Source organism: Oryx dammah, unplaced genomic scaffold (genome assembly GCF_014754425.2).
Source record: "Oryx dammah isolate SB20612 unplaced genomic scaffold, SCBI_Odam_1.1 HiC_scaffold_15, whole genome shotgun sequence".
NCBI lineage: Eukaryota > Metazoa > Chordata > Mammalia > Artiodactyla > Bovidae > Oryx > Oryx dammah.
The window spans coordinates 32,904,623-32,930,297 of NW_024070199.1; the positions used below are offsets into that span (position 1 = coordinate 32,904,623).

At 43.1% G+C, this 25,675-nt stretch overlaps 1 protein-coding gene across 1 annotated transcript in view; it reads left to right on the top strand.

Annotated features, from left to right (window-relative positions):
* Positions 1–25,675, top strand: part of OPCML (opioid binding protein/cell adhesion molecule like) — a 513,799-nt gene that overhangs the window by 263,530 nt on the left and 224,594 nt on the right. The window contains exon 2 of the mRNA XM_040255856.1: positions 13,355–13,587. Within this exon, the coding sequence (XP_040111790.1) occupies positions 13,355–13,587 (233 nt within the window). The remainder of the gene's footprint in view (positions 1–13,354; positions 13,588–25,675) is intronic.

Here is a 25,675-nt window from a genome sequence, read left to right on the forward strand (position 1 = left end):
ATTCCAGATGTGAGGTGACCATTCACCAATGACTAGCCAGGGCATCGATCTGTGGGGAGACCCTTGGATAAATCCTGTCTTGTCCTTCATTTGCTCTGAGATGCACCCTTACCACTGTTTCACCAGCTAACAGGGTCTCCTTGCGTTGGGAATGTGATCCTTGGAATAACTGTCACTTTTCCTTGGTGTCCCGTAGCTCATGTGTGGTAAACCACTCTTAAAGGAATTGAACATGCAGCCCTGAAGCTCTGACCTAAAGGACTCCCTTCAACTATGGTCCTGTCCCTATCATCCCCTTTCTGTTTTGCACTTACATGATTAGCATTTGATTCCAGCAGTGCCTCAGTCTGCTTAAGAGATGGAATGTTTCAGTACCTGGTTCTAGGATGAGGGTTGTCCTATTTGTACAGGGAGACTGCCCAAGACAAGGACACCACAGCCTGAGCTGTCGGGGCCTGCGGGCCAACAGGGACTCTCCTTCAGGTGTGCACAGCCGTATTGATGGATCTCTCAATTATGTATTGTTAGAAATACAGCATTTTACCTACCACCAGTCATCAATCTAGAAACCAGCCCATCAACCACTGTGTCAACATGCTGTGAATGAAGCCTGATACAAATACAAAGTTAAAGTTGTCTCAATGGCTTTAGCTGAGAAAATAAACCTTAGAGGGAAGTGAAATCCCACTGCAGAATTCTGCACAAGTCGAGTGCAGACTGCTTCTCAACAGGAAGATATTTTTGGGAAAAAAGAAAATCTTAAAAGTGGGAGAGTTTATAAGTGGACTGGGAAAGCCCTGGACCAAGCTGCCAAGTTTTTTGGTAAAAATGTAGATCTCACCTTCTCTCTAACCTATTTGTGAGCAAGATAACCTGTTATGAAACCGGGTGCAGACCACCCTCCATGAAACTCCATTCTTTTTTTTTTTTTGAGATACAAAAATGAATTTTTTAATTTTTTTTATTATTAATTTATTCCATTCTTTATATATGTGAAAATACAGAAAGAGAAGCCTTCAGATCTCCTTGGGAAAGGATAAGCCAATGGATCCACGATATCTTGGTTAAACTAACATGCACTCCCACGTAACAGTAGTTGAGTTACATTTTTCCAAATGCAGCAACAAGCTCTCTGACAATAGTAATAGAGCAGGTTCTCTTTAAACAACGTGTGCTGTGTTTAGGTACACTTCTGATTCTGGCTTATGTATTTCTTAGTTCAACCTCATGATGGCCCCAGGAGGTAGATGTGTTCCTGCTACTTCACAGATGGTGAGGGGAGGTTCTGAGGGAATAAACCAAGTTCCTGCCCTAAGGCCGTCTGTCGGGTCAGGAGTGGAGCCCTTGTCTATCTGAGCCGAAGCCCTCTCCTCAGCTGCATGATGTACTCTCTCTTTAAGGCCCAATTCAGCTAAGTCATCAAAGCTCAAAAAGAATGCTTGACTCCCACCATCCTTCTCAAGATTCTCAAGATCTGTCTAGATGGCCCATCTGAACCTGGATGGGTTTAATCCCTGTGGACGAGGGCCACTACTGTGTGGTCACCGCATATTCCTGCTTTCCATCACAGCCAGCCTCTTTCGTGCCAGCTCATTTGCTCGAGGACCTCATTCAAGTTTCCAGTGCATAGAACCCACCGGGTTCTCTCTATCCATCAGGGCCCCTGTCTCCTTGTATCCTTTCTCTCAATTACGTTCCAATTCCTTTCATGCTTGGATTCTTCTCCCTTGCCCATCTGGCACTCTCCAACGCTGGACGAACCCAGCCATCCATGCTTTCTGTGCCTGCAGCTTAGCAGCTGAGAAGATATTCTTGGTTAGAGAATATTCTCAAAGCTGGCAGAGCAGTGTTGCTATAAATTCTTGGCCATGCACTCTAAGTAGGGCCTCAGCATGGCCTGTGAATCCTACCATAGATCCCTAGAAATCTTGCTCTCTTTTTCTGCAAAAGCTATTTCATTTTTTCTTATATCTACCTTCCTCCCCTGAATATTCATTGGGAGGACTGATGATGAAGATGAATCTCCAACACTTTGGCCACCTGATGTGAACAGCCAACACATTGGAAAAGACCCTGATGCTGGGAAAGATTGAAGGCAGGAGGAGAAGGGGACGACAGAGGACAAGACGGTTGTATGGCATCATTGACTCAATGGAAATGTATCTGAGCAAGCTCCAGGAGACAGTGAAGGACAGGAAAGCCTGGCATGCTGCAGTCCAAGGGGTCCCAAAGAGTCAGACACAACTGAGTGACTGCACAACAGCAACAACCTTCCTCTCCCCTACTCTTGTTTACCATCAACTGATAACACTGCCCTCTACTTGGGAGAAGATAAAAACCGCCACTCAGGAGCTCCTTGTTTCCCCATGGCTAGAGCCACAAACCTATCTGTGTTACTATTCTTTCCTTCTCTTCTGATACAAAATGAAGCACCCTTCCAATCCCATGCTTTAGATTCCACACTCTTTCCCTTTACCGAAAAGTTTCTTTGTGAGTCATTCACTTTCTCCTGCATCATCAGTTGCTCGTATTCAATAAGATTGATCTCATCAGTATACCCTTCCATACTAAGTATCATAATGTGTGCCTATCCTAATGTAAGAAGGCTGGCCCTTGTCTTCTTCAAAGTGGCATCTCAGGTTCTTAGCATCAGGCATCTCAAAGTGTAGTCCAGCCCTCCCATATCAGAATGATCACAGAGCTTGTTAGAAAAACACAGGTGTTTGGTTCTCACCCAGACCTAGTGAATCAACACCATGCACAGGAAACTGGTGGGCATTTATACATCTGAAAAGCCCTAGCACCCAGGAAGTGTTCAGTAAATATTTACGAAATGAATTCCCAGTGTTTCCAATCTTAAACAAACAACACTCTGGAGATCCCCATGACGTTTATGCCTCGATTTCTCTTTGTGCCTTTGCTGAAAACATCCATGAAAGTGTCATCTACAGATCCTGCCATCAGCCCTTCACTCTCATCACATGTCACCCCATCATCCCCTCCCCTCCCCCACCCCTTCCTTAAGCCTTAGACCCTCTTGTCACAGGGCTGCTTTCTCTTGCCTACAAGGGTACACTTGACTCCCTTGATGGTCCTACTGCCTACCATCCAATCTCCAAAAGGATTCCAGTATATTCTTGTAAGCATAATTTACACCATGGCATGTGTTTACCCGAACCTACTCAGGGAATGCTCCATTACACCCAGTCTAAAACACAGACTTGTCACGTTGCATTCATTCCCCTCCCAGCCTCATGGAATCTACCGTTTTCCCCATTCGCCTTGCTTGGGCCTCTCTGGGTTCCATTCTGTTCCTTTCCTGAGTCAACTTCTACCCCAGATCCTGCATACCTGCCTTGTCCTCTCTCTAAAATGCTCTCAGTTGCCAACACCTGTGCCTGACGATTTGTTTCAGTTTTCTGTCTTAGATTGTCATGTCCTCAGAAGGCCTGTCTACTAACATATCTCTGGTAAGATTTCCCATGCCATTGCCTGTGGTGACTATCCTAGTGGTCTCCTCGGCTCAGCTTGAGCAGATTCAGGGATTCTGAAGGTTGTTGATTGCACATTAATCCCGCAAATCCAGAAATATCAAGGGGGTAGAGGCAGTGACCCTGCTCAATCTCTTGAGATGCTCCTAGTGGGGTGTCTGACAATTAGTAGGTGCTGAATAAATGTCTGTTCAACACACAGATGATCTACACTTTTGGTCATCTCCGTGAGTGGGGTCAGGGGTCTTCTCAGTGCTCTTCTGTTCTATCATTCCCCTAGGAGTGTAAAATCTTGAGGGCAGGAATCTGTGATGGCTTTGGTTGTTAGTTTTATTGAGTCTGTGCCTCTGCCTCCTCAGGAAACTAGGAAGGTATCGTCCCAGCACACCTGGGCACACACAGTGACTTGAAGTCTGGAAAGAGACCAGCTCAGCCACCCATCACCTGGAACAGAGCTTTCTCCTGACGGTCCTCCCTTCTCAGCTGTGTTCAGCCCCTGGGGCTGCACCTTCCTTACTGCGATAGGAGTCCTCCTCCTGTCCCCCTCCTCCCACAGCCCTGCCCGCAGCCCCTCTTCCGTGGTTGTAAGTGACTTCCCTTTGTGAAGCCCCCTTTCAATGAAATCACTCCTTTCCTTTTCCTTCCTGCACTAGAGACTCTGCCTTCCTTTCTCCTGGCCTTCCGGCAGAGCTTGTGGGGACGGGAAGTTCACTTGCCGCTCCAGGACACAGAAAGCACTGTCTTGATGGACTCATCCATCATCGGTCACAGCCTGAAACCCTGCACACCGTTATCCTGTGGCTGATTCACTGCTTCAGGTGACATCGTGTTCAGGAGAGCCCACACCTTGCTTGGTTTTGTTTCAAAGACTCCAGTTCCTCCAGGACACTCATCCTTGCATGCCTTCGCATATGTTTCCCACTTTTCGTGCATAGCATTCCTCCCCCACCTACACACACGCACACATAAGACATGTACACCCTTTCTAGGCATTAATGCGACTCCAGAATATACCATCCTCCAATTAGGAGTCATCTGAGGATGCCGTGTGTCTGGCAACCTTCAAAGTCAATGTCTTGCACTCCTGAAGTCCCTCTCTAAGCAGCTCTGACCCTGCCCCATGCTTCTGTGGAAGCTGTCATATATATCCTCCAACAGACCCTAGCAGCAAATATTAGCTCTACAGAGTTATGACTCTCTCTGAATTTTGTGAAGTTTCCCCTTAGGTAACTTAGGGTTCTTGTTGATGTTCTCGACTTGACTGGATTTGTAACTCAGGAAACAACTGAGTAGTTAAAGCTTCCTAAGAGAACAGCTTTGTGCAATTAAGCATACCTTGGGAACTGGTCTAAAAATACTGTATTTTTTTCTTCCCCTCTCCCTTTAAAACATTCAGTTATTATTGACCCTTGAATTCTCTAAAACAAGATGACCTTCTTCCCATTTTTTGATAGCATTATTAATTTATTTTGATACAAGATTTTTAACTGAAATCCAGTTAACTCTCAATTTATAAAAAAGAGGCAATTGACAAAACAAAGCCAAAAAAGGATATCATGAGTAAATTTAAAAATGAAATTCAAAGAAATACATTTTAGGTTTTAACATTCAATCCTTTTACCTTTTTCAGCATTTCTTGACAGCTTTCTGAAAGGTCACTCTAGCAAGGGACAGGGTAGGCAGAGACAAGATGACCCGGGATTCCCAGTGGTAATATTATTTTAAAAATCTTATGTACATGAAATCATTAAACTAGATATAAATGCCTTCACCGTATACCCTTCTATGACTCAAAAATCTAAAATTAAAGATCAGGGACTTCTCTGGTGGTCCAGTGGTTAAGACTGTGCACTTCTGTTGTGCAGGTCCGATCCCTGATTGGGGAATTAAAATCCCACATGCCATGTAGCCTGGCCAAAAGAAAAGAAAAGGAAAAAACAATAAAATTATAGATCATACATATACATAAATCATTTAAAGTCTTTAGCATCAGTGGAGCTGATGATGCCTTATTAAAATTAATTTCCTTGTTGCCTACGAATGTGGTGCCAATGTCTGTAAGGATACCTCTTGACTTCAGCCCATGAGCCTTGATGACCAAGTTCTCCTCTACGTGGATTCACTCCAACTTTGGGGACTCCCTATCACTTGGTTTTGAGCCACTTTTCTTGGCAGGGACAACTTGCTGATGCTGGGAGTCCACCTTATGTGCTTCTCATTAGCCTTAGACAATGGAAATGCTCACTGATGCCCCTGTACTAAGAGATACAAGTCCAAACACTGAAATCTACTTGTGGTCAGACCATATCTACCACTCGCACGTGTGATATTTGTCTATTGTCAAAATGAAAGCAGTGGATTAAAAAATACAAGTAGAGGACCTGTGGATCTTGTGTGTGTGCACGTGTGTGTGTGTGTGAATGGCTCATAGAGAGATACACACATAAAAGTATTTCCCAGGACATCTACTTCACCTTACATGGATCCTTTTTTTTTCTAGCTTTATTGAGATATAATTGACATAGTTTTATTGTTTAGTTGCTAAGTCACGTCCAACTCTCTGTGACCCCATCAACTGTAGCCCACCGGACTCTTCTATCCATGGGATTTCCCAGGCAAGCATACTGGAGTGGATTGCCATTTCCTTCTCCAGGGGATCTTCCTGACCCAGGGTCAAACCCGTGTCTTCTGCATTGACAGGCAGATTCTTTACCACTGAGCCACGAGGGAAGCCTAATTGATATATAGCACTGTGTAAGTTTCAGGTGCACAGGATGTTGATTTGGTGCCTTTAATTATTTCAAGATGATTACCTTTGTAGAATAAGCTGTCACCTCCATTCCATCTCATTATTTGCATTTCTTTTTTGTGGTGAAAACATTTAAGATCTACTCTCAAGGATGTAATGCAGTATCATTAGCTATAATCCTAAGTGGGTTCTTTTTATGTCAGCTTGAAAAACATTACCTTACATCTTTTAATCATTATAAATATGTGTGGATCACCTTCTAGTTTCCTGGTGGGCTGTGGGAGGTGCTGATGACACAAAGTGAAGACCACTGAGATGGTTCTTACCAGGTGGTATTTACAGCCTAGCAAATAGGTACGTATGTAGTGAAAGCCAGTGCTGTAAATTCTATGAAGAAAACCATCGCATTACAAAGAGGAGGAAATTTTGAACGGTATGTCTATATTAGAGATTAAACTTTATTTGCCACTGTCTACTCCTGAAGGCAGACGAGCACACAACATAATTTAGGTATTATCCCAATAACTAGGCTGGAAATAAAAAGGCATTTTCTAGTTAACTTCAGTTTCTCAAAATGCCAATTGTCAATTCTCTGAATGTAGAATCTATAAAGTTATCTGTAAAGGAGAGACACCATTTGTTAGGCTGGTTTCCAAGACTCGTTCTCCAGCTATCCAGATTATCTAAATGTTCCACAGCTATCTGTGGGTATAAGTGAGATTTATTTTTAATCTGTGTATGTGACATTTATTTTTAACATAGACTTGATTTTCAGAGACGTGTCCTGTTGCATTCGGATTTAAGATGATAAAAGCATCAGTGTCTAGCAAACAGGCACCGAGGGTTTCCCTGACCGCTTCGTCTCTCTCAAGGATGCTCCCAGCCCCCTGGCACCCTCCGTTCCTTGTCCTGCTTTTATTTTCACCGCTTGTCATTCTCTGAAGCTAAGATACCTATTTTCTTGGGTGTTTTTGTTGTAGGATCAAGGGTGTGACCTTTGTCTGCCTCCTTCTGGCATTTCAGCTCCTACGGTGTTGGTTACCTAACACACCTTAGACACTCATGAAATACCATTGTGTGAATCATGGCCGTTATTGGTTTTGTATTTTCAGAGGCAAAATATAAAAGTAAGAACAAAATAACAACCACATGGAAGCTGGCCAGTTTCACTTTTCAGGATGAGCTGGTTATCTGTCTTCCGTCTGGTTTCTTTAAGGCATGCTAAGCCTCTTCATTTGTCCAACTCTTTGCAACCCTATGGACTATATGAAGCCTTCCAAGTTCCTCTGCCCATGGAATTTTTCAGGAGAAAATATTGGAGTGGATTACCATTTCCTCCTCCAAGGGTCCCTCTTCCTGGCCCAGGGATCAAACCTGAGTCCCCTGTGTCTCCTGCATTGCAGGCAGGTTCTTTACCTACTGAGCCATCGGGGAACCCCTTCTTTAAGTCAGTGGTTCTCACAGGGGAGTCCCCAGAGCAGAAGCTCTGACATCTGGAAACTGGTTAGAAAGGCAAATTCTCAGCCCACCTCCAACCCACTGTAAGGAAGCTCTTGGGAGCTGGGTTTAGCAAATCTGTGTTTTAAAATTCACTTTGCTATACACCAGAAACCAACACAGCATTGTAAAGCACCTATACCCCAATAAAAAATAAAAATAAATAAATTTAAATTTTCAAACCAAATTAAAAATTAAAAAAAAAAAACTCTCTAGGTAACTGTGATGCAAAAGAAAGTTTGAAAACCACTGTCTTAAGGCATGGGTTTCCCCTAACTGTAATTCCCACCTCTGACCCAGAACCAAACCAGGTGACTTAATGTGTGTGAGTCTCTCAGTCGTGTCTGACTCTTTGCAACTGCATGGGCTGTAGCCCACCAGGTTCCTCTGTCCGTGGAATTCTCCAGGCAAGAATACTGGAGTGGGTTGCCATTACCTCTTCCAGGGTACCTGAATCCCATGTTGCCTATTCAGCAGAGCTGAATGTGGTGCTTTGCAAGAAAGACCCCTTTCCATCACTGTCTTTCAGGTATTTCTTTACTCCTTCTGATTCTACTTTCCACTCCTCTTTTCACACATAGCTGTAGGTGTTTTATGACTGTCAAAAACTCACTTCCAAATGTTCTTCCAGTTCTCCAGGACTGTTTTATCTCTTAAGAGAAAATTAATTAAGTACCGTAAATTTGAAGAAAATTTTGGTTGACCTCATTATTTGGGTTCTCAAACCACATGCACTTTTTTTTTTTTTAGATTAAGGAGACAACCACAGCCTGGAAGTACAGAACTCTCTGCCATCCAGGGATCATCTACCCGAGGGGCACACGAGGCTTTCCATGGGCTGTGTGCAGGGCTCTGAGAATGTGTCCTGCCTGGAGGGTCAATTTGAACTGACTTGTCTCAGGGTCAGCTCCTACCAGACCCTGCAGTGATATGAACTGATGCCACTCACCCCCAGCCTGCAGTTGTAGGTCTTACACAAGGAAGTATATCTAAAGCAGTGCATTTTTCAAGATCTAAGATGTCCTAAAATGGATCTGCCAAGAAAGTGCCTGTGTTTGGATTGCAGTTCTGACTCTCCTTTCTGACTGCTCCACATAACTATTTGTCCAGGAGAGTGTTCCTTTACTCCCATTGTCACCTCTGCCACTCTTACCAATCTGTCATCAAGTGGAGCACCATTCTTGAAGAAGAGTCCCCGCAACATAAAGCAGACAGGTCCAGAAGGAAATGGCACAGTTTTTGTTTTTTTTTTAATCAGTAATGAATTTATGGCAAAACTGCTTCCTTCTCCTTCTTGGAATTAGAATCCAGAGAGATAGAGATGCTTTCTGACAGAGGGCATGTGATTTGGCACATTAAAATAAACAGTATTTCAATTTTTCCCATCTTTCTCAGTACACTGGGTTAAGCAAAGTGCTTCCAAGTAACAAAATAACCCATCTTTAATAGCCATTTCATAAAGCCTAGTAAAATATTAGCAATATACTGTCCAGATATTGAGAAATTGAATGAATTTAATACTGGGTTACAAAGCCCTTTGCAAGTCAGGTATTTTCCAATTCATTGCTTTAAAAGAAATTGAAGGAGGAATTAATTGAATTGTCAGCTGTGAGATCATTAAAACAATTTTTGAAGCTATTTTGCTATGTGGTTTTGGGCATATATTTTGGAAGAGGTACAAAAAATTGAATGACACTGCTATACAAGATTTTCATTTCCATCTTCTTGCTTATGTGAACTTGGTTTCTTTCAAAGCAAAATAGGAATAGAATTGATCCTGAGCTCTCACTCTAGTATAATGATACTTATTGACTATATAATAACCAGAAAAGCCTCCTCCATCCCATTAAAAGCTATATTTCCAGTAAAAGTTTACTTCTTATGTTTAATTATTACTTAACAACATGTACAGAATATTTAGATCATTTTATCAATATTAACCTTATAACATTAACTCATTCTAAAAGAAACTATTATTACTCAGAACTTTACAGTCACAGAACATGAAAAAAAATTCAATCTCTACATTTTATATATATTGTTGCAAATAAATATGATAGCTGATCAATAAAAGATTTTCAAACATAAAATACTTTATCAGGATAAAATGCTGCAGATAAAATCCTGCAGAGAATATATATAATAGATACACAAGTTCAAGTTTAAAAAACGAGCAATACACATTTTATGACTGTTAGAAAAGAGCTTGTTCATGAATTTTGAAAGCAAACAATCATGAGTATCAAATCACTATGGTATTTAAGTTTGTAAAGAGATATATAGAAAGGAACATTATAACATTTTAATTTTAAAATGTGAATATTCTCCATAGACCAAAAATGCATCCTTTGCAACTATTACTTAAACTTTAAAAATATTATACCAGCTTAAAAATGGGCAAAGGATTACATAACTGACCAAAATAAAAACAAATCTATCGTCTGCACTCTCTCCTGTGTATGTGGTCCCAGGGTCTGGGATACCATACCATTCAGTTTGCTGGACTTACTGTCTGCTTCCAGGCTGGCCAATTCCTCAGGCTGTACAGTTGGAATTTAACCTTCAGGAGTCATTCCAACAGGGATTTGACCTTCAGGAAAATACAGCTGTTATTAAGAAAGTTGGCACATTAATTCTTATTTGCAACTGAGAGTAAATGAAGGAGTTTGTTAGATTTTTTTCCTAAAGACATGCCTTTGAAAAGTGAAGAGCAGAGAGCGCCAACTAGGGATTGAGTCTTCACAAGGGAAATGACAGTTGCTGTAGAACAAAAATGCACAGAAAGGGAAGCTAGAGTCCCAAGGATGTCGAGGAGACAATATGACCTCAGTTTTTCTTTTTAAATTAATTTACTTTTTATTGACGTACAGTTGACTTACAATGTTTTAGTTTTAGGTATACAATAAAGTGACAAGGTGTTTTATAAAACACACATATATATGTATATATTCAGTTCAGTTCAGTTCAGTTCAGTTGCTCAGTCGTGTCTGAGTCTCTGCAACCCCACGAGCTATGGCACTCCAGGCCTCCCTGTCCAACACCAACTCCCAGAGCCTACCCAAACTTATGTCCATTGAGTTAGTGATGCCATCCAACCATCTCATCCTCTGTCATCCCCTTCTCCTCCCGCCTTTAATCTTTCCCAGTATCAGGGTCTTTTCAAATGAATCAGCTCTTCGCATCAAGTGGCCAAAGTATTGGAGTTTCAGCTTCAACATCAGTCCTTCCAATGAATATTCAGGACTGATTTCCCTTAGAACTGACTGGTCAGATCTCCTTGCAGTCCAAGGGACTCTCAAGAGTCTTCTCCAATACCACAGTTCAAAATTCTTCAGCACTTAGCTTTCTTTATAGTCCAACTCTCACATCCATACATGACTACTGGAAAAACCATAGCCTCGACTAGATGGACCTTTGTTGGCTAAGTAATGTCTTTGCTTTTTAATATGCTATCTAGATTGGTCAAAACTTTCCTTCCAAGGAGGAAGCTTCTTTTAATTTCATGACTGCAGTCACCATCTGCAGTGATTTTGGAGCCCTCAAACATAAAGTCTCTCACTATTTCCACTGTTTCCCCATCTATTTGCCACCAAGTGATGGGCCCAGATGCCATGATCTTCGTTTTCTGAATGTTGAGCTTTAAGCCAACTTTTTCACTCTCCTCTTTCACTTTCATCAAGAAGCTCTTTAGTTCCTCCTCACTTTCTGCCATGAGGGTGGTATCATCTGCATATCTGAGGTGATTGATATTTCTCCCGGCAGTCTTGATTCCAGCTTGTGCTTCTTCCAGTTCAGCGTTTCTCATGATGTACTCTGCATAGAGGTTAAACAAGCAGGGTGACAATATACAGCCTTGACGTCCTCCTTTTCCTATTAGGAACCAGTCTCTTGTTCCACGTGTATATATCCTCACTTATATTCTTACATATTCTCACTTATAGATTCTCTCACTTATGTTATTACATATTCTCACTTATATATTCTCTCACTTATATTCTTATATATTCTTTTCATATATATATTCTTTTTTAGATTCTCTTCCCTTGTAGGTTATTACAAAATACTGAGTAGAGTTCACTGTGCTCTATAGTAGGCCCTTGTTGTTTACCTGTTTTATATATAGTAGTGTGTGTACATTAATCCTAAACTCCTAATCTACCCCCGCTCTTGCCCTTTGGTAACCTTAAGTTTGTTTTATGTGTCTGAGAATCTGTTTCTGTTTTGTAACTAAGATCATTTGCACCATTTTTTTAAGATTCCACATGTAAGTGATATCACATGGTGTTTACCATTCTCTGCCTGGCTTATTTTGCTCAGTGTGATAATCTCTGGGTCCATCCGTGTTGCTGCAGATGGCAGTACTTCCTTCTGTTGCTTAATAGTGGTGGTGGTGGTGGTTTAGTCACTAAGTCACTAAATTGTGTCCAACTCGTATGACCCCATGGACTGCAGCCACCAGGCTCCTCTGTCCATGAGATTATCCCAGCAAGAATACTGGAGTTCCTCCTCCAGGGGAACTTTCTGACCCAGGGATCAAACCCACATCTCCTGTGTCTCCTGCACTGACAGGTGGATTCTTTACCACTGAGCCACCAGAGAAGCCCAGCTGAGTAGCGTTCTATTGTATATACACCACATCTTTACCAACACTTACGTTGCTTCCATGTCTCAGCTATTGCAAATAGTGCTGCTATGAACGTAGGGGTTCATATATCTTTTCAAATTATGGTTTTCTCCAGATATATGCCCAGGAGTGGGATTGCGGGATCATATGGTAACTCAGTTCTCCGTATAATTTTTAGTAGTTTACATTCCTACCAGTAGTCACAGCCTCCAACTGTTGGGAAGGGTAGGTGAGTGTATGTGAGGTAGAGATCAACTTCTTACCTTGGTGATCTTGGTGCTGACCAGCTGATGTCAATTGTATTGTTCTCAGGGATAGGCAGGGGCGTGTGAACAGGAGGAAGAATTCTGCTTGGCCACTTTCTCCTTCCCTCTCCTGAAATCTGAAGAGATAGCCTTACTTCTACCTCCAGACTGTTGGCTTTCTACAGCGAATATCAAGATCCGTGTTGCAGGGCTTGGGGCAGCTTCGGGTACAGGCGATGACAGCGCAGAGGGGGTGGGTATGCAGGTGAATGTGTCCCATTTTTGACTTAACAACAAGTGAAGCATTTGCCATATAGATTAGCTGTGATCTGTTTGAAATACCGATGCACTTTCTCTCCCCTCTGGCCCTGGGCCACTTTTCCCACAAGGTGGTAAATGCGCTCGAAAAATGTAAACTAATTTTCATATAAGCCTGAGGGGAAAAATAAGATAGAAAGCAAATATACAGCAAAGATGTTCACATAATATGTTTCAAAATCAAATAGAAATGATTTTGTAGCATCAGGTCTTCAGGATGATTCAGGCCACTGTTGCCCTCTATTTAAGAAGTTTTATCAATAATTGATCCCTTTTAACACTGGGTTATGTTATTTCATTTACTCCTAGAACAACAGCAGCTGCACTTATAATAGAATCTCTTAACACTCTCTCCCTTTTCTCCCTCCCCTCCCCTCTCCCCACGCTTTCCCTTTCCCCTTTCTTCCCCGCTCCCCACTCTCACTCATAGGTGTACCATAGATGATCGGGTCACCCGGGTGGCCTGGCTGAACCGCAGCACCATCCTCTACGCCGGGAATGACAAGTGGTCCATAGACCCTCGTGTGATCATCCTGGTGAACACGCCAACCCAGTACAGCATCATGATCCAGAACGTAGACGTGTACGACGAGGGCCCCTACACCTGCTCTGTGCAGACGGACAACCACCCCAAGACCTCCCGCGTCCACCTCATTGTGCAGGGTGAGTTGATTGGACAGGGTGCTGGCATTCCCGTCAGCGATGCAGAGGGCACTGATCTCAGCCTGTGCTTCCACCTCTTGTAGAAAGACACAAAAAGCCATTCCTCTGCAGGACCCAGAGACTGAGTGTGTCCTGGATCCCTTCCACTTGTGGGTGTCTTGACTTAAGTGCTGAGGATCTTCACAGAGCTTCTCAGGTTTATCTCTGGTCCTTCTGTTCTCATTCATAGGTTGTTTGGTATTGTTGAGTTGGTTGAGCTTTCTGGGGTTTGGACAAGATATAGAAATATAATATATCATATGTTAGTTACTTAGCACCCTGGAGTTAGGGCAAGATACTTTAGGAAATTGATTGTACTATTCTCTGTGCCTGTTATTTTTCAGAGGCTTAGCTCATGATAAAAGGTTAATAATATTGATGTAAAATCACATGATGTATGGCTGTTCTTGCATAGCTGATGGTTATGTGTGATCTGGAAAGGGGTTCTTAGTGTTGTTTGGCATTGCTGTTGTATCTGTCTACACCCTTTTAGCCCCACAGTGGAGCTGAGGTCAAGAGGGATATTAGTCAAGATGTCTCTAGGTCTATGTTGGAAATAAATGTATATAATTAAAAGGGGGCTCCCTAACTTCCTCTCCTGTTCTCCTTTAAAAATCTGAATTAATATAACCCATGCATAGTACTTAAGAGTTTTCCACTTGAATTTTACTTTGTTGGAGAAAAATGGGGTTGAAAAAATATCAGAATCTCAGATATCAACTATTCAATATTAAGAATTAAAAATTCATGCAGAGAGCAGCCATAAGCTTTGGGGAAGCATCATAAGGCAGCCCTACAGATGACCTTATGATGAGCTATCCCCTGCCAACACCCCCGTGACTGTGCAAAGCAGTTTCTGTCAGGTATCTATTCATGGTGCCAAAGAGGTACTGAGCAGACCAGCCCTCAGCCCCCAATGACACAGCCTCCCTTCGCCAAAGGGTGGGGTCTTCTCAGTGTCTCCTACTCCAGCGTCTTGGAGCCATGCATTGCGCTCAGGAAGAATGCATGTGACTTAGCATCAGTAAGTGCCTTTAATCAGATCCCATCTGCAGTCAGCTTAATGGATTTTTTTCAGGTTGTGATTTGTGTGCGGCATTCTTGCTTAGCTAGTATGTATTCCCTCATCCCTGCCTTTCTAAAGTATATAATTTTGCTCATTTTGGTTGGTTTCATGGGGAGTTTGAGTAGCGGGTAAAGTCTTTTCATGCTTCAGTCATGTATAAAATTTCAAGGGGACCATGCTTTTCTTTTGGCTGGAGATCTTTGCTAGTGGGCCATCTGGGCTCTGACCCCAAAGGCCTTGATAGTGGCCTGAGCTTGGCCGGGGCTCTGTCGGCTGCAGCCCCTGCTTCCGGCAGGCCCTGGGGCTGACGTAGCACTTGAAGCTTTGCCTCCATTCAGCCTCCAAGCCTTTCTCTGACCCACATGCCCCCAGACTCCCACATCTGATGCCACACAAGGACACCTATGCTCCCTGCTGTGTCTCTTCTCCATCCACATTCCACCAGTGGTATGGCTTGGGATGATCATATCTTGGGAGCTACAAGGCAGCCTGCCATCTGGAGATAAAGACAAGTACCACGTCTGAGGCTTCTCCTCTGGTGAGGCCCTCCCCAGGATCAGTCATCTGAGATGAGTGGGGATATCTGCAGAAAACAAGGAAGTGTGAACTCTCACCACCCGCCTGCCACCTGGGCTTGGTTCCAGAGCAGCTGAAATTCTCAGCCTAGGAAGTGACGCCTCCATGGCACCTCCGTGGCCTTGACAGCAAAGTTATCTACAAATTCAGGAAACTCGGCGCTGAAATAAAAAAGAACTGTCAGGCACTATACGGAAACAGACTCAAACAGAACAAGACTCTCGCTTTTCAGGAAAGAAGACAGATTGTACAAGCATGTCAAAGTCAACACAGGCCGTAACGGGCTCATGGCTCAGAGCTGCAAGAATAATACTGCATAAGAAGCTTGGAAGCAGTTCCTGGGGCTGGATGTGGAAGCCAGTGGGGTCTCCCCATGGGTCTCAGGGCTCTGGGTCAGAAAGAGTCGGGGAAGAAGCAGGAAGCAGAGCAAGAGAGTCCTTCATCCCAGAGGTCACTTTCTCAAGTCTCCACAATTCAGGCCAAGCGGCTTCTGTAGCCCTGTGACATTCAACTCAGAGATCAGGAGGGTGGAGGAGGAAGGGAAATGCCTCCTCTCGGAAATCTTAGCAGACTGGGCTTCACATTCACAGAGAGGCTAAATGGAGGTACCTAGGGAGCTGCCTCCTCCTCCATCTTGGTGAACAATGGCTGACTTGTCTTCCTTTGGGGACCATTGAGTTTCCAGCAGGAGGAAGCAGAGACCCCATGGCTCTATTAGAAGGAAGCCCGGGAGTCTCTCCCTTCCCAGCAGCGGTCGGCTTTCGTCCAGCCTATAGATTAATTTTTTAGACTTAGTGTTAGTTCAGGTTAGATAAAGATAATGAAAGTTTCCTAATCCTCTTAAAGAAGATTTATCTGACCGAGTAGAAAGCTTTTGGAATACAATAAGGCATGTATAAAACTGAGGCCTAATCTTGCCTTTAATTTCCAACTGCTGATGGGTATTGATTTTGCAATGAGAAAAACTGAGAAATTTCCGAGCTGCAACTTGTCCATATATATATGGTATTTATTTATCTCCTGTCCATTTGAGAGTGTTAGAATCTCATCACCTCTAGCAGACAAGTGCCATGAGCCAAAGGGTGATCCCGTGGGCTTTGTTGTTCCCTCCTCCTGCAAAGTGGAGTAACTGAGAGATGCTGTATCACTAAACTCGAAGTCTGTCTGTCCCTGTTTTATAAGGTGGCCTCTCCACATATCTGATGGGATTGATTTCCAAGTCCTTCTCTTTAAGGCAAGAAGCTGCATTTATTAAAAGAATATCACTGGTCCCCGAGATACATCTTGACCACCTTGAAGGGATAACTGCAAGGCACCATGTGATGGTGTGTGACAGTGTAGCTGAGACTGTGTACCTGGTGTGTGATGCTCAGTCTGAGACTGTGTACCCAAGCGTTAAGGGAATTCAGAGCGTGGGGCTCAGACAGCCAGGGTGGGAAAACCAAAGCCGGCAGCCCTGTGTGGGACGGGGTGAGGGAAGCTCCTCCTGTGATGAGGAGCTGAGGGGCACAGTGATCAGGTCAGGCTGATCACTCAAGCTGTGAGGACAGCAGGCTGTGGGTAGGAATGGAGGAGGTTCCTTCAGGAGACATTATCCAAGGGAAATAGAGAGGGTTAATCCCAAGGCCTTGAAAGAGGAAGAATTAAAAAGATATCACCTCCCTTTTAGAGTCTGGGGAAATGTTAGATGGTCTTGCTAGTAACTTTGGAGTTAGGATCCTCAGCCACCAGGAAAGGAAGGTGTTAGGGTTGTGAGCTGTAGGAATAAAGAAAACACAAGATGTTATACAGGAGTTACAGAACTAAGAGACGGGTATAATGTAAGACAAGAAGGGTATGTCTGAGATTCACCATAAATTTACTAGCATGAGAGTAGGTATGTTTTGTGAGATTAACTCTTCCTACTAGAGAACAGTGGGACTTCCCAGATGGCTCATTGATAAAGAGTCTGCCTGCCAGTGCAGGAGACTCAGGAGATACAGGTTCACTTCCTCAATCGGGAAGGTCCCCTGGAGGAGGAAATGGCAAACCACTCCAATATTCTTTCTGGGAAAATCCCATGGACAGGAGAGCCTGGTGGCTGAAGTACATAGTGTTGCAGAGTCAGACACGACTGAGAGGCTGAGTGTGTGCTAGAGAACAGTAGGCATAGCACACTGTTTGAGGCATTCTAGGCTTTCAGCAAATGTTTGTAAAACGGACAAAGGACAGATTGATGCAGCAGATGAAATGGCAGAAGAAGGCAGTGATCCTGAAGTCCCTGCAAGCACACAGGCGCAGGCAGGGAATGGTCAGGCTGTCCAGATGACTCAGAGTGGACAGTGATTGGAAAGAGGTCCTTGGAGGGATGAGGTCATCAATGTGACAAGCCAAGAGACATGTTCTAACAAAGATCAGATGAGTTCTGTGAGCTTACTTAGTTCTGTACAGCGCTGGTCACAATCTTTACCTCATTTGACCCTCACAACAAGCCCTGGGAGACATCAGGGCAGCGACTGGTATCTCCGTTTTGCAAATTAGATCATTTCAGCTTATGAAGTTTAAGAGACCAGCCAGGGTCCCCTGTGAGTCAGCAGCGGAGCAGGTCTGAACCTCGACCATGTGACTCCACAGTGTCTCTCCAGCACCTGCCACTCCCTGCACTGGCAACCGCATCTAAAGTGGTTTCTCTAACCTAGACCCATGGGGACTTACCAGTTCTCCTTTCTTTTTCCCTCTTTTTCCTGCTACTGATGTTTCACTGTACAAACAGAAACTGGGGACAGAGTTCAAAAAAGAAAATGAGCAGGAAGGAGCAGGAGTGGGATGCTAGAGACATAAAAGAAGGAGAGGCTGAAAGAGAGACAAAGGAGATGATAATTAATTTACCAGTAGCTCATCCTTCCGGGGATATATGTTCTAAATGTTATCTCTTTACGCTGTGTAAGTACTGAGAATGTTGGCCCCTTAGAGGATCCAGGATCCAGTTGTCATTCTGACTGTCACGAACTCTTCAGCATCCTGGACTGCATGGACATCCTCCTGTTGCAGTTTCTGTCACTGCCAGGGATCCATAGATAGGAAAATCTGGTGCATCTTTGCTCCTTGGATGTTGGTATCTCTGTCTGCTCTCCTGGCTAGTTCAAAAATCTGTTGACTGCCAGACACTTGCTTTCATGGATCAAACTCCTCTTGCTAAACCCAATTTTAAGCAAAGGGCTAGAAATGATGAATTGTGTTAACAAGTCTGTGCAGTTTCTATATCTGCAAAGACTCTGGGGCTTTGAGCCTGGAGTCAGTTCAGGTGAGACTGCGTGGTACCCAAGTTTAGTTCAGCAGGGAAAGAAGTCTGATTCTCCACCCAGTCCGGTCCTCTGTTCCACTGGGTGTCAGCCAGTCCCTGCACAGGACACGTGAGTGTAAACTGATCTCAGCTGATCCTCGTAACCTCCTTGCAGAGTTCAGACCATACTCACACCTCACAGATGAGGAAACCAAGGCTCAGGAAGAGTAAAAACTTACCAAAGATGATGGAGCTACTAAATGCTCTCAGTTCCCTCTGCTAGGCTTGTCTTTAGGTGAAAGCTCTCAAAATACACACAGTGATTGTCCTCTGCATGCATGATATCTTTTGACTACTCTTCACTGAAGCCTTGGGAGACCGAACAGGAAGTCTCCACATTCCAGAAAAAAAAACCTGAGATTCAGAGTTGATTTTTCCAAGTTATACTGGCTAGCCAGTGTCAAAGCAGCCCAAATACCAGGAGTTGTTTTTTTATTTTGTTTTTATTGAGGTAGATTTGATTTTTTTTTTCTGTGCCCACTATACTTTTATATTTTAATCTCCACAATAACATAATCGTTATTATTATTACAAAATAGAGAAACTGAGTCCAGAAAAGAGTAAGTAGTTTTCCACATAAATCATGAACAAAGCAAATGCCTAAACAATATTGTATTAGGTTCAGGTATACAGTGAAGTGGCTTAGTTATATATGTGTGCATATACACATATGTGTACATATATATGCCTGGTGGACTGCCGTCTATGGGGTCGCACAGAGTCAGACACGACTTAAGCGACTTAGCAGCAGCAGCAGCAGCAGCATATACATATATATATATCTTATGTATATATATATATATGTTTAGATTATATTTATATTTTGTGGATTATTTTTCTTATAGGTTATTAAAAATATTGAGTATAGTTCCCTGTGGTATAAAATACGTCCTTACTGATTATATATTTTATAGACAGTAGTATGTATATGTTAATCACAAACTCCTAATTTACTCCTCCCTTTCCCCTTTGGTAACCATAAGTTTGTTTTCTATGTCTGTGGGTCTATTTCCATTCTGTATATAAGCTCACTTGTATCATTTTTTTATGATTCCACATATAAGAGATATCATATGATATTTGTTTCTGTCTTACTTAGTATGGAGAATTTCTAGGTTCATCCCTGTTGCTACAAAAGGCACTATTTCATTCTTTTTATGGCTGAGCAATATTCTGTTGTATATCTGTGCCACATCTTTACCCATCCCTCTGCTGATGGACATCTAGGTTGCTTCTTTATCTTGACTATTGTGAATAGTGCAGCAATTAAAGAATTTTAATTCTAGACCAAGTGTTGGGTTCACGTGCCAGATTGCTAATTCATAGCTAAGTAGAAGGGCAGGTAAATGTTACTATTTGTGAGAAAGATGTAGAAGTTCTGAAGTGGTATGGAGAAGGGTGGCTCCTCAGGAGACCACTGTGGGGTGGAGTGGTCCTGGCTGAGGTTGGTTGTGGTGGATGGGGGCCGGGCACCTGGTTGACCATCTCCAAAGAATGAGCGGTACACATCTGCCCAGGGGTGCCTACTTTCTGCCAGGGCCTACCTATTTCCAACTTCCTTTGTTACTCACCTCTTTTTCTCCTCTATTTTCCCCTTTTGTCCCAAATATTCTTTAAATAGTCATTTAAATTAACATGCATAATTGTGGGCCTAAAGAAAAGCGGGCAGTCAACCTGAAATCCATTTAATTTATTCGGCCTGTATTTTAAATTATAATCACATTTGCTCTTTACAGAGGCAGAGTGGGAATGTGGAAAAGAACAAGACCAGGCATCAAAAAAAACTCCCTCCTCAGCCTGAGCTCTGCTCCTCTGTGTCCCTGGCATGTTCCCTTCCTGGCTTCTTATCCCAGGTGAAGAAGACAAGTGAATGTTAATGGTTTCCTCCAGGTATACACATGCACACCTTAACCTTACTCCTGTGTGTGTGCGTGTGTATTAACAGATATATATGAACACGACTGAAGCGACTTAGCAGCAGCAGCAACAGCATGAAAAACATCCTTTTCTTTCCTGCTTCACCTGATATTTGTAAACCCCAAAACTCACATCGAATGTTGAATATATGCTCAGATTCCTAATTTCAGGGTTGGGTAAACCAAGAAAGCAATTACAACTTAGAAGAATCAGGACTAAAATCGGTGCCTGCAGCAGGCCCTCTGTCTCCAGCAGAGGGAGGCGCTTGACGAGTTGTCCTTCACAAGGAGGGTGTCCTGTGCAGGTCCCTCCAGCCTGGCTTCAGGGCTGGAACGAGACTTACACTCACAGCCTCGGCCCCTGTCCTGTCCCTTCCTTCACGTTGTGTTATGCAGACATCTGTTGGAATTAGACACATCTCATAGCTGAAATAGAATCGGTGGTCATCTCCAATCAATCTTCTACATTATCACGTCTTTCCTCACGTCATGTGTAGTTGCTGACAACACAGTAGAAAACAGTAAAAAAAAAAAAAAAAAAAAGCTTTCTCATTTTATCAAGTCTCTACTTCCCCTGTTGTGAGAAGGAATATGGGACTATGTTCAGCTCTGCTTAGAAACTAAAATGATAACATACACAGGTTTTCAGGTTTCGTAATTGCTTCTTTTGTGGCCCATGGAATTCCATCCTCCTCTCCATGAAATACGCAGGTCCAGCCTCCCACTAGCCTGGGTCTGGAGACTATATGCTCAGTTCCTCCAGTAACACTCATGATCTTTAAATTATAGGAGCAGGAAGAGCTAGGATTTCCCAAGTTGAATGAGCCCAAGGCAGAGTCTGATGCTGGATGAACACAAGTCAGGGCTGGAGATAGTTTGAGCCTGTCTGCCAAGAGGGCAACAGTTCCATATGGGAACCCTGGCTTCAGTTGGGTCCATCCAAGTGTGTGAGTTGGTTTGGAGCACACCGCAGAGACTCTGTGATCCAAGATGGTGCTGCCAGTCCTGGCACATGGTTTGGGGACACATACAGGAGCCAGGAAGAGAAGTGGCAGGATCCGGAGCTACCATTTGCTTATTTGCAGTGGAACTAAACAAACAGAGTATCATGAAGTCTGCCCTCAGAATTATCACCGATATGGAGATGTGGGAGAAAATGAAAATGCCCGTTATGTTCTAGTTAATTTGCCTGGTGAGCTCAGCTGATGTCACTAGCTCAAGTAAATATGAAGAGATCTTTCCTCTTGCTGTCAGCAGGGGAAGCAGCGGCGCTTTAGAAGAAGAGAATGTTAGTAAATATTCATCAATTGTCATAGTTGAAAGTTCATCAGGACTCTCCTATAGTCAGGATCCCACCTAAGATTTCAGACTTCACTACCACAGGGTTAGTCAACCATAGCCTAGCAACAGAGTCATCTGTGAATTTAGGATGGCGATCTTTTCCTACATGCCGCATGTGGACCCATATTTGAAGACTTTGACTTGTAACCACAAGCCTAGTTCCGAGCCCCTCATTGCCAAGTTTTACCGGAAACACAGTGTCTGAGCAGCAGTACCTCCCCACTGTACTTTTTCCTGCTTTGGCTTCTCATCAAGGTAGCAAAAAGCCTTTGACTGTTTTCTCTCTAATCATTCTCTTCACTCATCATTCTCCTCTGTAGGTTCAGAAATTGAAGAACAATAGAAATAAAGTAAAACAATCCCAGGAAAAGCAGTCAAAGATATGCCTTTGAATAATTAGAAACTATGGCTGTCGTGTCTGAGTACCAAGCATGACGGTCACTTCACAGACAGGATCCAATTCTGTTTCCCAGTTAATCCAAGTAGGCGGGATGCATTTTTCTAATTTTTTTGAATGAGGAAACTGAGGCTCAGAGAGTCTGAGTGTCAGGAGCTGAGAAGTGCTGTGATTTGAGCTCTGCTTCATCTGTAGCGAAACTAGCGCCTAACCTCTCTGTGGAACCTCCTCTGGGTTCCCTCCCTTTTCAATAAGTCTCAGACCAGACTGACTCACTTGTTCATTTGCAAGGCACATGCTTGCTTCGCCAGGTTTTCTTGGTTTACAGAATCTCAGTCTAATATATCTGCAGTCAGGATCTATCCTCCTTAAACCTCTCTCTCTTCTTCTACCTTATGAATCTTAGTGATTATGACTTCTTCCTTGGAGTTAATATCATTATCACTGAAACCTACATTTCTGTTTCTTAATTTCTTCCCTAATTCTAGCCTCTTATTTCTGATTCTTTCCTGAACTCTCCAAGGTGGGTACCCCGTAGGCATCTTTATGTGCTCCACCCCAGACTTCTCTTCTTCGCTCCAAAACCTCTTCCTCTTCTTTTAATTCACATTTTTATTCACCAACACACCATCCTTGTATAAAACCTTGGCTTCAGTGCTGACTTTCTCTCTCTCTTGATTCGCCATCAAAACAGATGTCATGTCCAATAAAGTCATTCTCTTCCTTCCTGTTCGTTCCCACAACCACAGCCACCAAAGTGCGGCATCTTACCCTCCAGTGACTTTTCATTGTCACATCCTAATTGCTACCCCACCCTCAGTCTCTGCCTCTTTATAATTCATTTTAACACCGTTGTCTAAATATTCCTGGTGCGCACGTCTGATCGTGTCACTTCCCCCTGCTAGCAATTTTAATGACTCCCTATTGACAATGCAGTCAAGTCAAAACCTCTTATATCACTTTTCCAAGTGCTAAACAATTCAGGGGCAGACCTCCTTTCTCAGTCTTACTTTCTATTGTTCTGTTTTTATATCCTACACACAACTTAGCCAAACTTGTCCTTATTAAACCTCCACCCCTAATGCCCTGCATTCATTTTCATTTCTCAAACAACTTGTCTTGAATGCACTTTTCTCTGAATGTCTAAGTTCTCCAGACCCTGTAGAGTAGGACTATCGAATGGACCTTTCTGTGCTGATGAAAATGTCCTGCGTTGTCCGACATGGCAGCTATTAGCCACTTTGAGAACAGGGGGCTGTTGAGAACTTGAGGTGTGGCTAGTGAATTTTCAGTATTATTTCATATTAAAAAACTTAATTAAAAATAGTCATACATGTTAGTGGCTGTAATATTGAACAGTGCAGTTTTAGAGTTGCTAAGTCCCCAAAGCCAAAGGCTCTCTCTGTAATTCCAAACCTTACCTGCACTTGCCTATGGTCCCTGAAACTTCCCATTTCCTATTTCAGCTACTGGTGGGCCTATCTCTTTTCCTCTCCTAGATTTTTCCTTGAAAGCAAGAGCCAGATTTGGCGCTTTCATTTTTGATACAGTCAAAACTTAGGGATTGCAATCTGAATTGGCAGGACCATATAGATAACTCTTCAACAAATTTATATTGTGTTAGTAGTCCATGTAAATAGGGCATCCTAGGTGATTAAGTGGTAAAGAATTTGCCTGCAATACAGGAGACACAGGTTCAATTCCTGGGTTGGGAAGATCCCCTGGAGGAGGGCATGGCAACCCACTCCAGCATTTTTGCCCGGAGAATCCCATGGTCAGAGGAGCCTGGCAGGCTGCAGTTCTTGGGGTCGCAAAGAATTGGACAAGGCTAAGTGACTAAGCGCGCGCACGCACACACACACACACACACACACACACACACATGCCACAAAAACATATCACCGAGCTTGGATTAATTACCTTCTCATGCTCAGGATAGATTGCTGTATAGTTAAGCATCAAAAAACATTTATTTCTACTGAATAGGGAAGTTATTAGTGAAACTGTTTTAAAAATTCCATAATTTAGAACTTCAGGGGAAAGATGTGACACAGGCACTCTTTTTGGTGATATTAGAAATCACCCCAAACAAGATGGCCCAGAGGGCAGCCCTGGCAGGCAGGGTTGGAAGGCACCCCTCCCCACCATCCCTCAGCAATCTGTTGATAGAGTGAATGCCGCATGCTGATTGGCCAGCAAGTACACATTAATGACCAGTTAGCAACTGTGTTCAGGTCAATTAATTTATATTTGTATTTTGCAAGTGAAAGTTGCCCTGTTAGATTATTGATTCTTTGTCCCTGTATTCAATTTGTTTTTAATTGCACCATTGCTGGGCCAGACCCTCCCTCCTGGCAGACTGGCAATAAATCTGCCACCATCTCAACAATCAACAATAAATGTGTCTCTTCATGTCATTATTAATATGCCTCTTGGATGGGTTTGTTACTACGGCTCACAGTTTGTTAAGAGCCGGATGGCACACTGCCAGGAGGATTCCTTTTCCCAAGGGCTATTTTGTCGTGATAGGATTGATGTTCTCAGGCCTGTGTGTGTCTGAGAAAAGGGGCCTGGGATTTAATTTAATATAGCTGGAATGTGAGCTCCCTAATCCTCCCGTTATCATAAACAGCTTTAGAAGAAGATTCTGTTGGAAGAGAGATTTTTACCCTCTCTTCCATTTCTTCCTCTTTACTTCTCACTTTTTTTTTTTCTCTTTTCAAGCTTCCTAATTCCTTCTTAATTTCTGCTCAGATAGATGCTTTTCCCCTCTCGAAAACAACATAACAGCTACCTGGGTGATCTAAAATCCCCAAATAAGGGAGCCATGTGTCCCCCAGAAATTGGAGTTTTATTACTGGTTGATTGTTAGTTGAAAGCAGAGGGGAGTTCCCTGTACTTGATGAGTGAATGGTGATTAACAGAGCTGCAGAAAAGTGGCTCTCATAATGTCACCTTGATTGAGGTCAGTATTGAAAAAGAATAAGAAGGAAATGGCTACCCACTGCAGTACTCTTGCCTGGAGAATTCCATGGACAGAGGAGCCTGGCAGGCTATAGTCCATGGGGTCACAAAGAGTCAGACACAACTGAGGAACTAACACTTTATTTCACTTTCTTGAAGAGATAATCATAAATTCCAGTGTTGTTATTGGCTTTTTCAGTTATTAGAATTTTTCAGGGGGGAGCACAGATTTTAAGTGAATGTATAGGTTGGCAGAAGAGACTCTCTGTGTCTACACCAAAGGAGGTATCTAAATGGAACTGCCTACTGTATAAGAGCTTGGCCATGGCTAGAGATCTTGGAACCATCCTAATGTTGGCCATTTTCAAGGCACAAGTGGCTTCAAGATGAATTTTGGCGTCCCTTCCTCAAATGCAAGGGCTTCCCAGGTGGTTCAGTGGTAAAGAATCCACCTGCCAAAGCAGGAG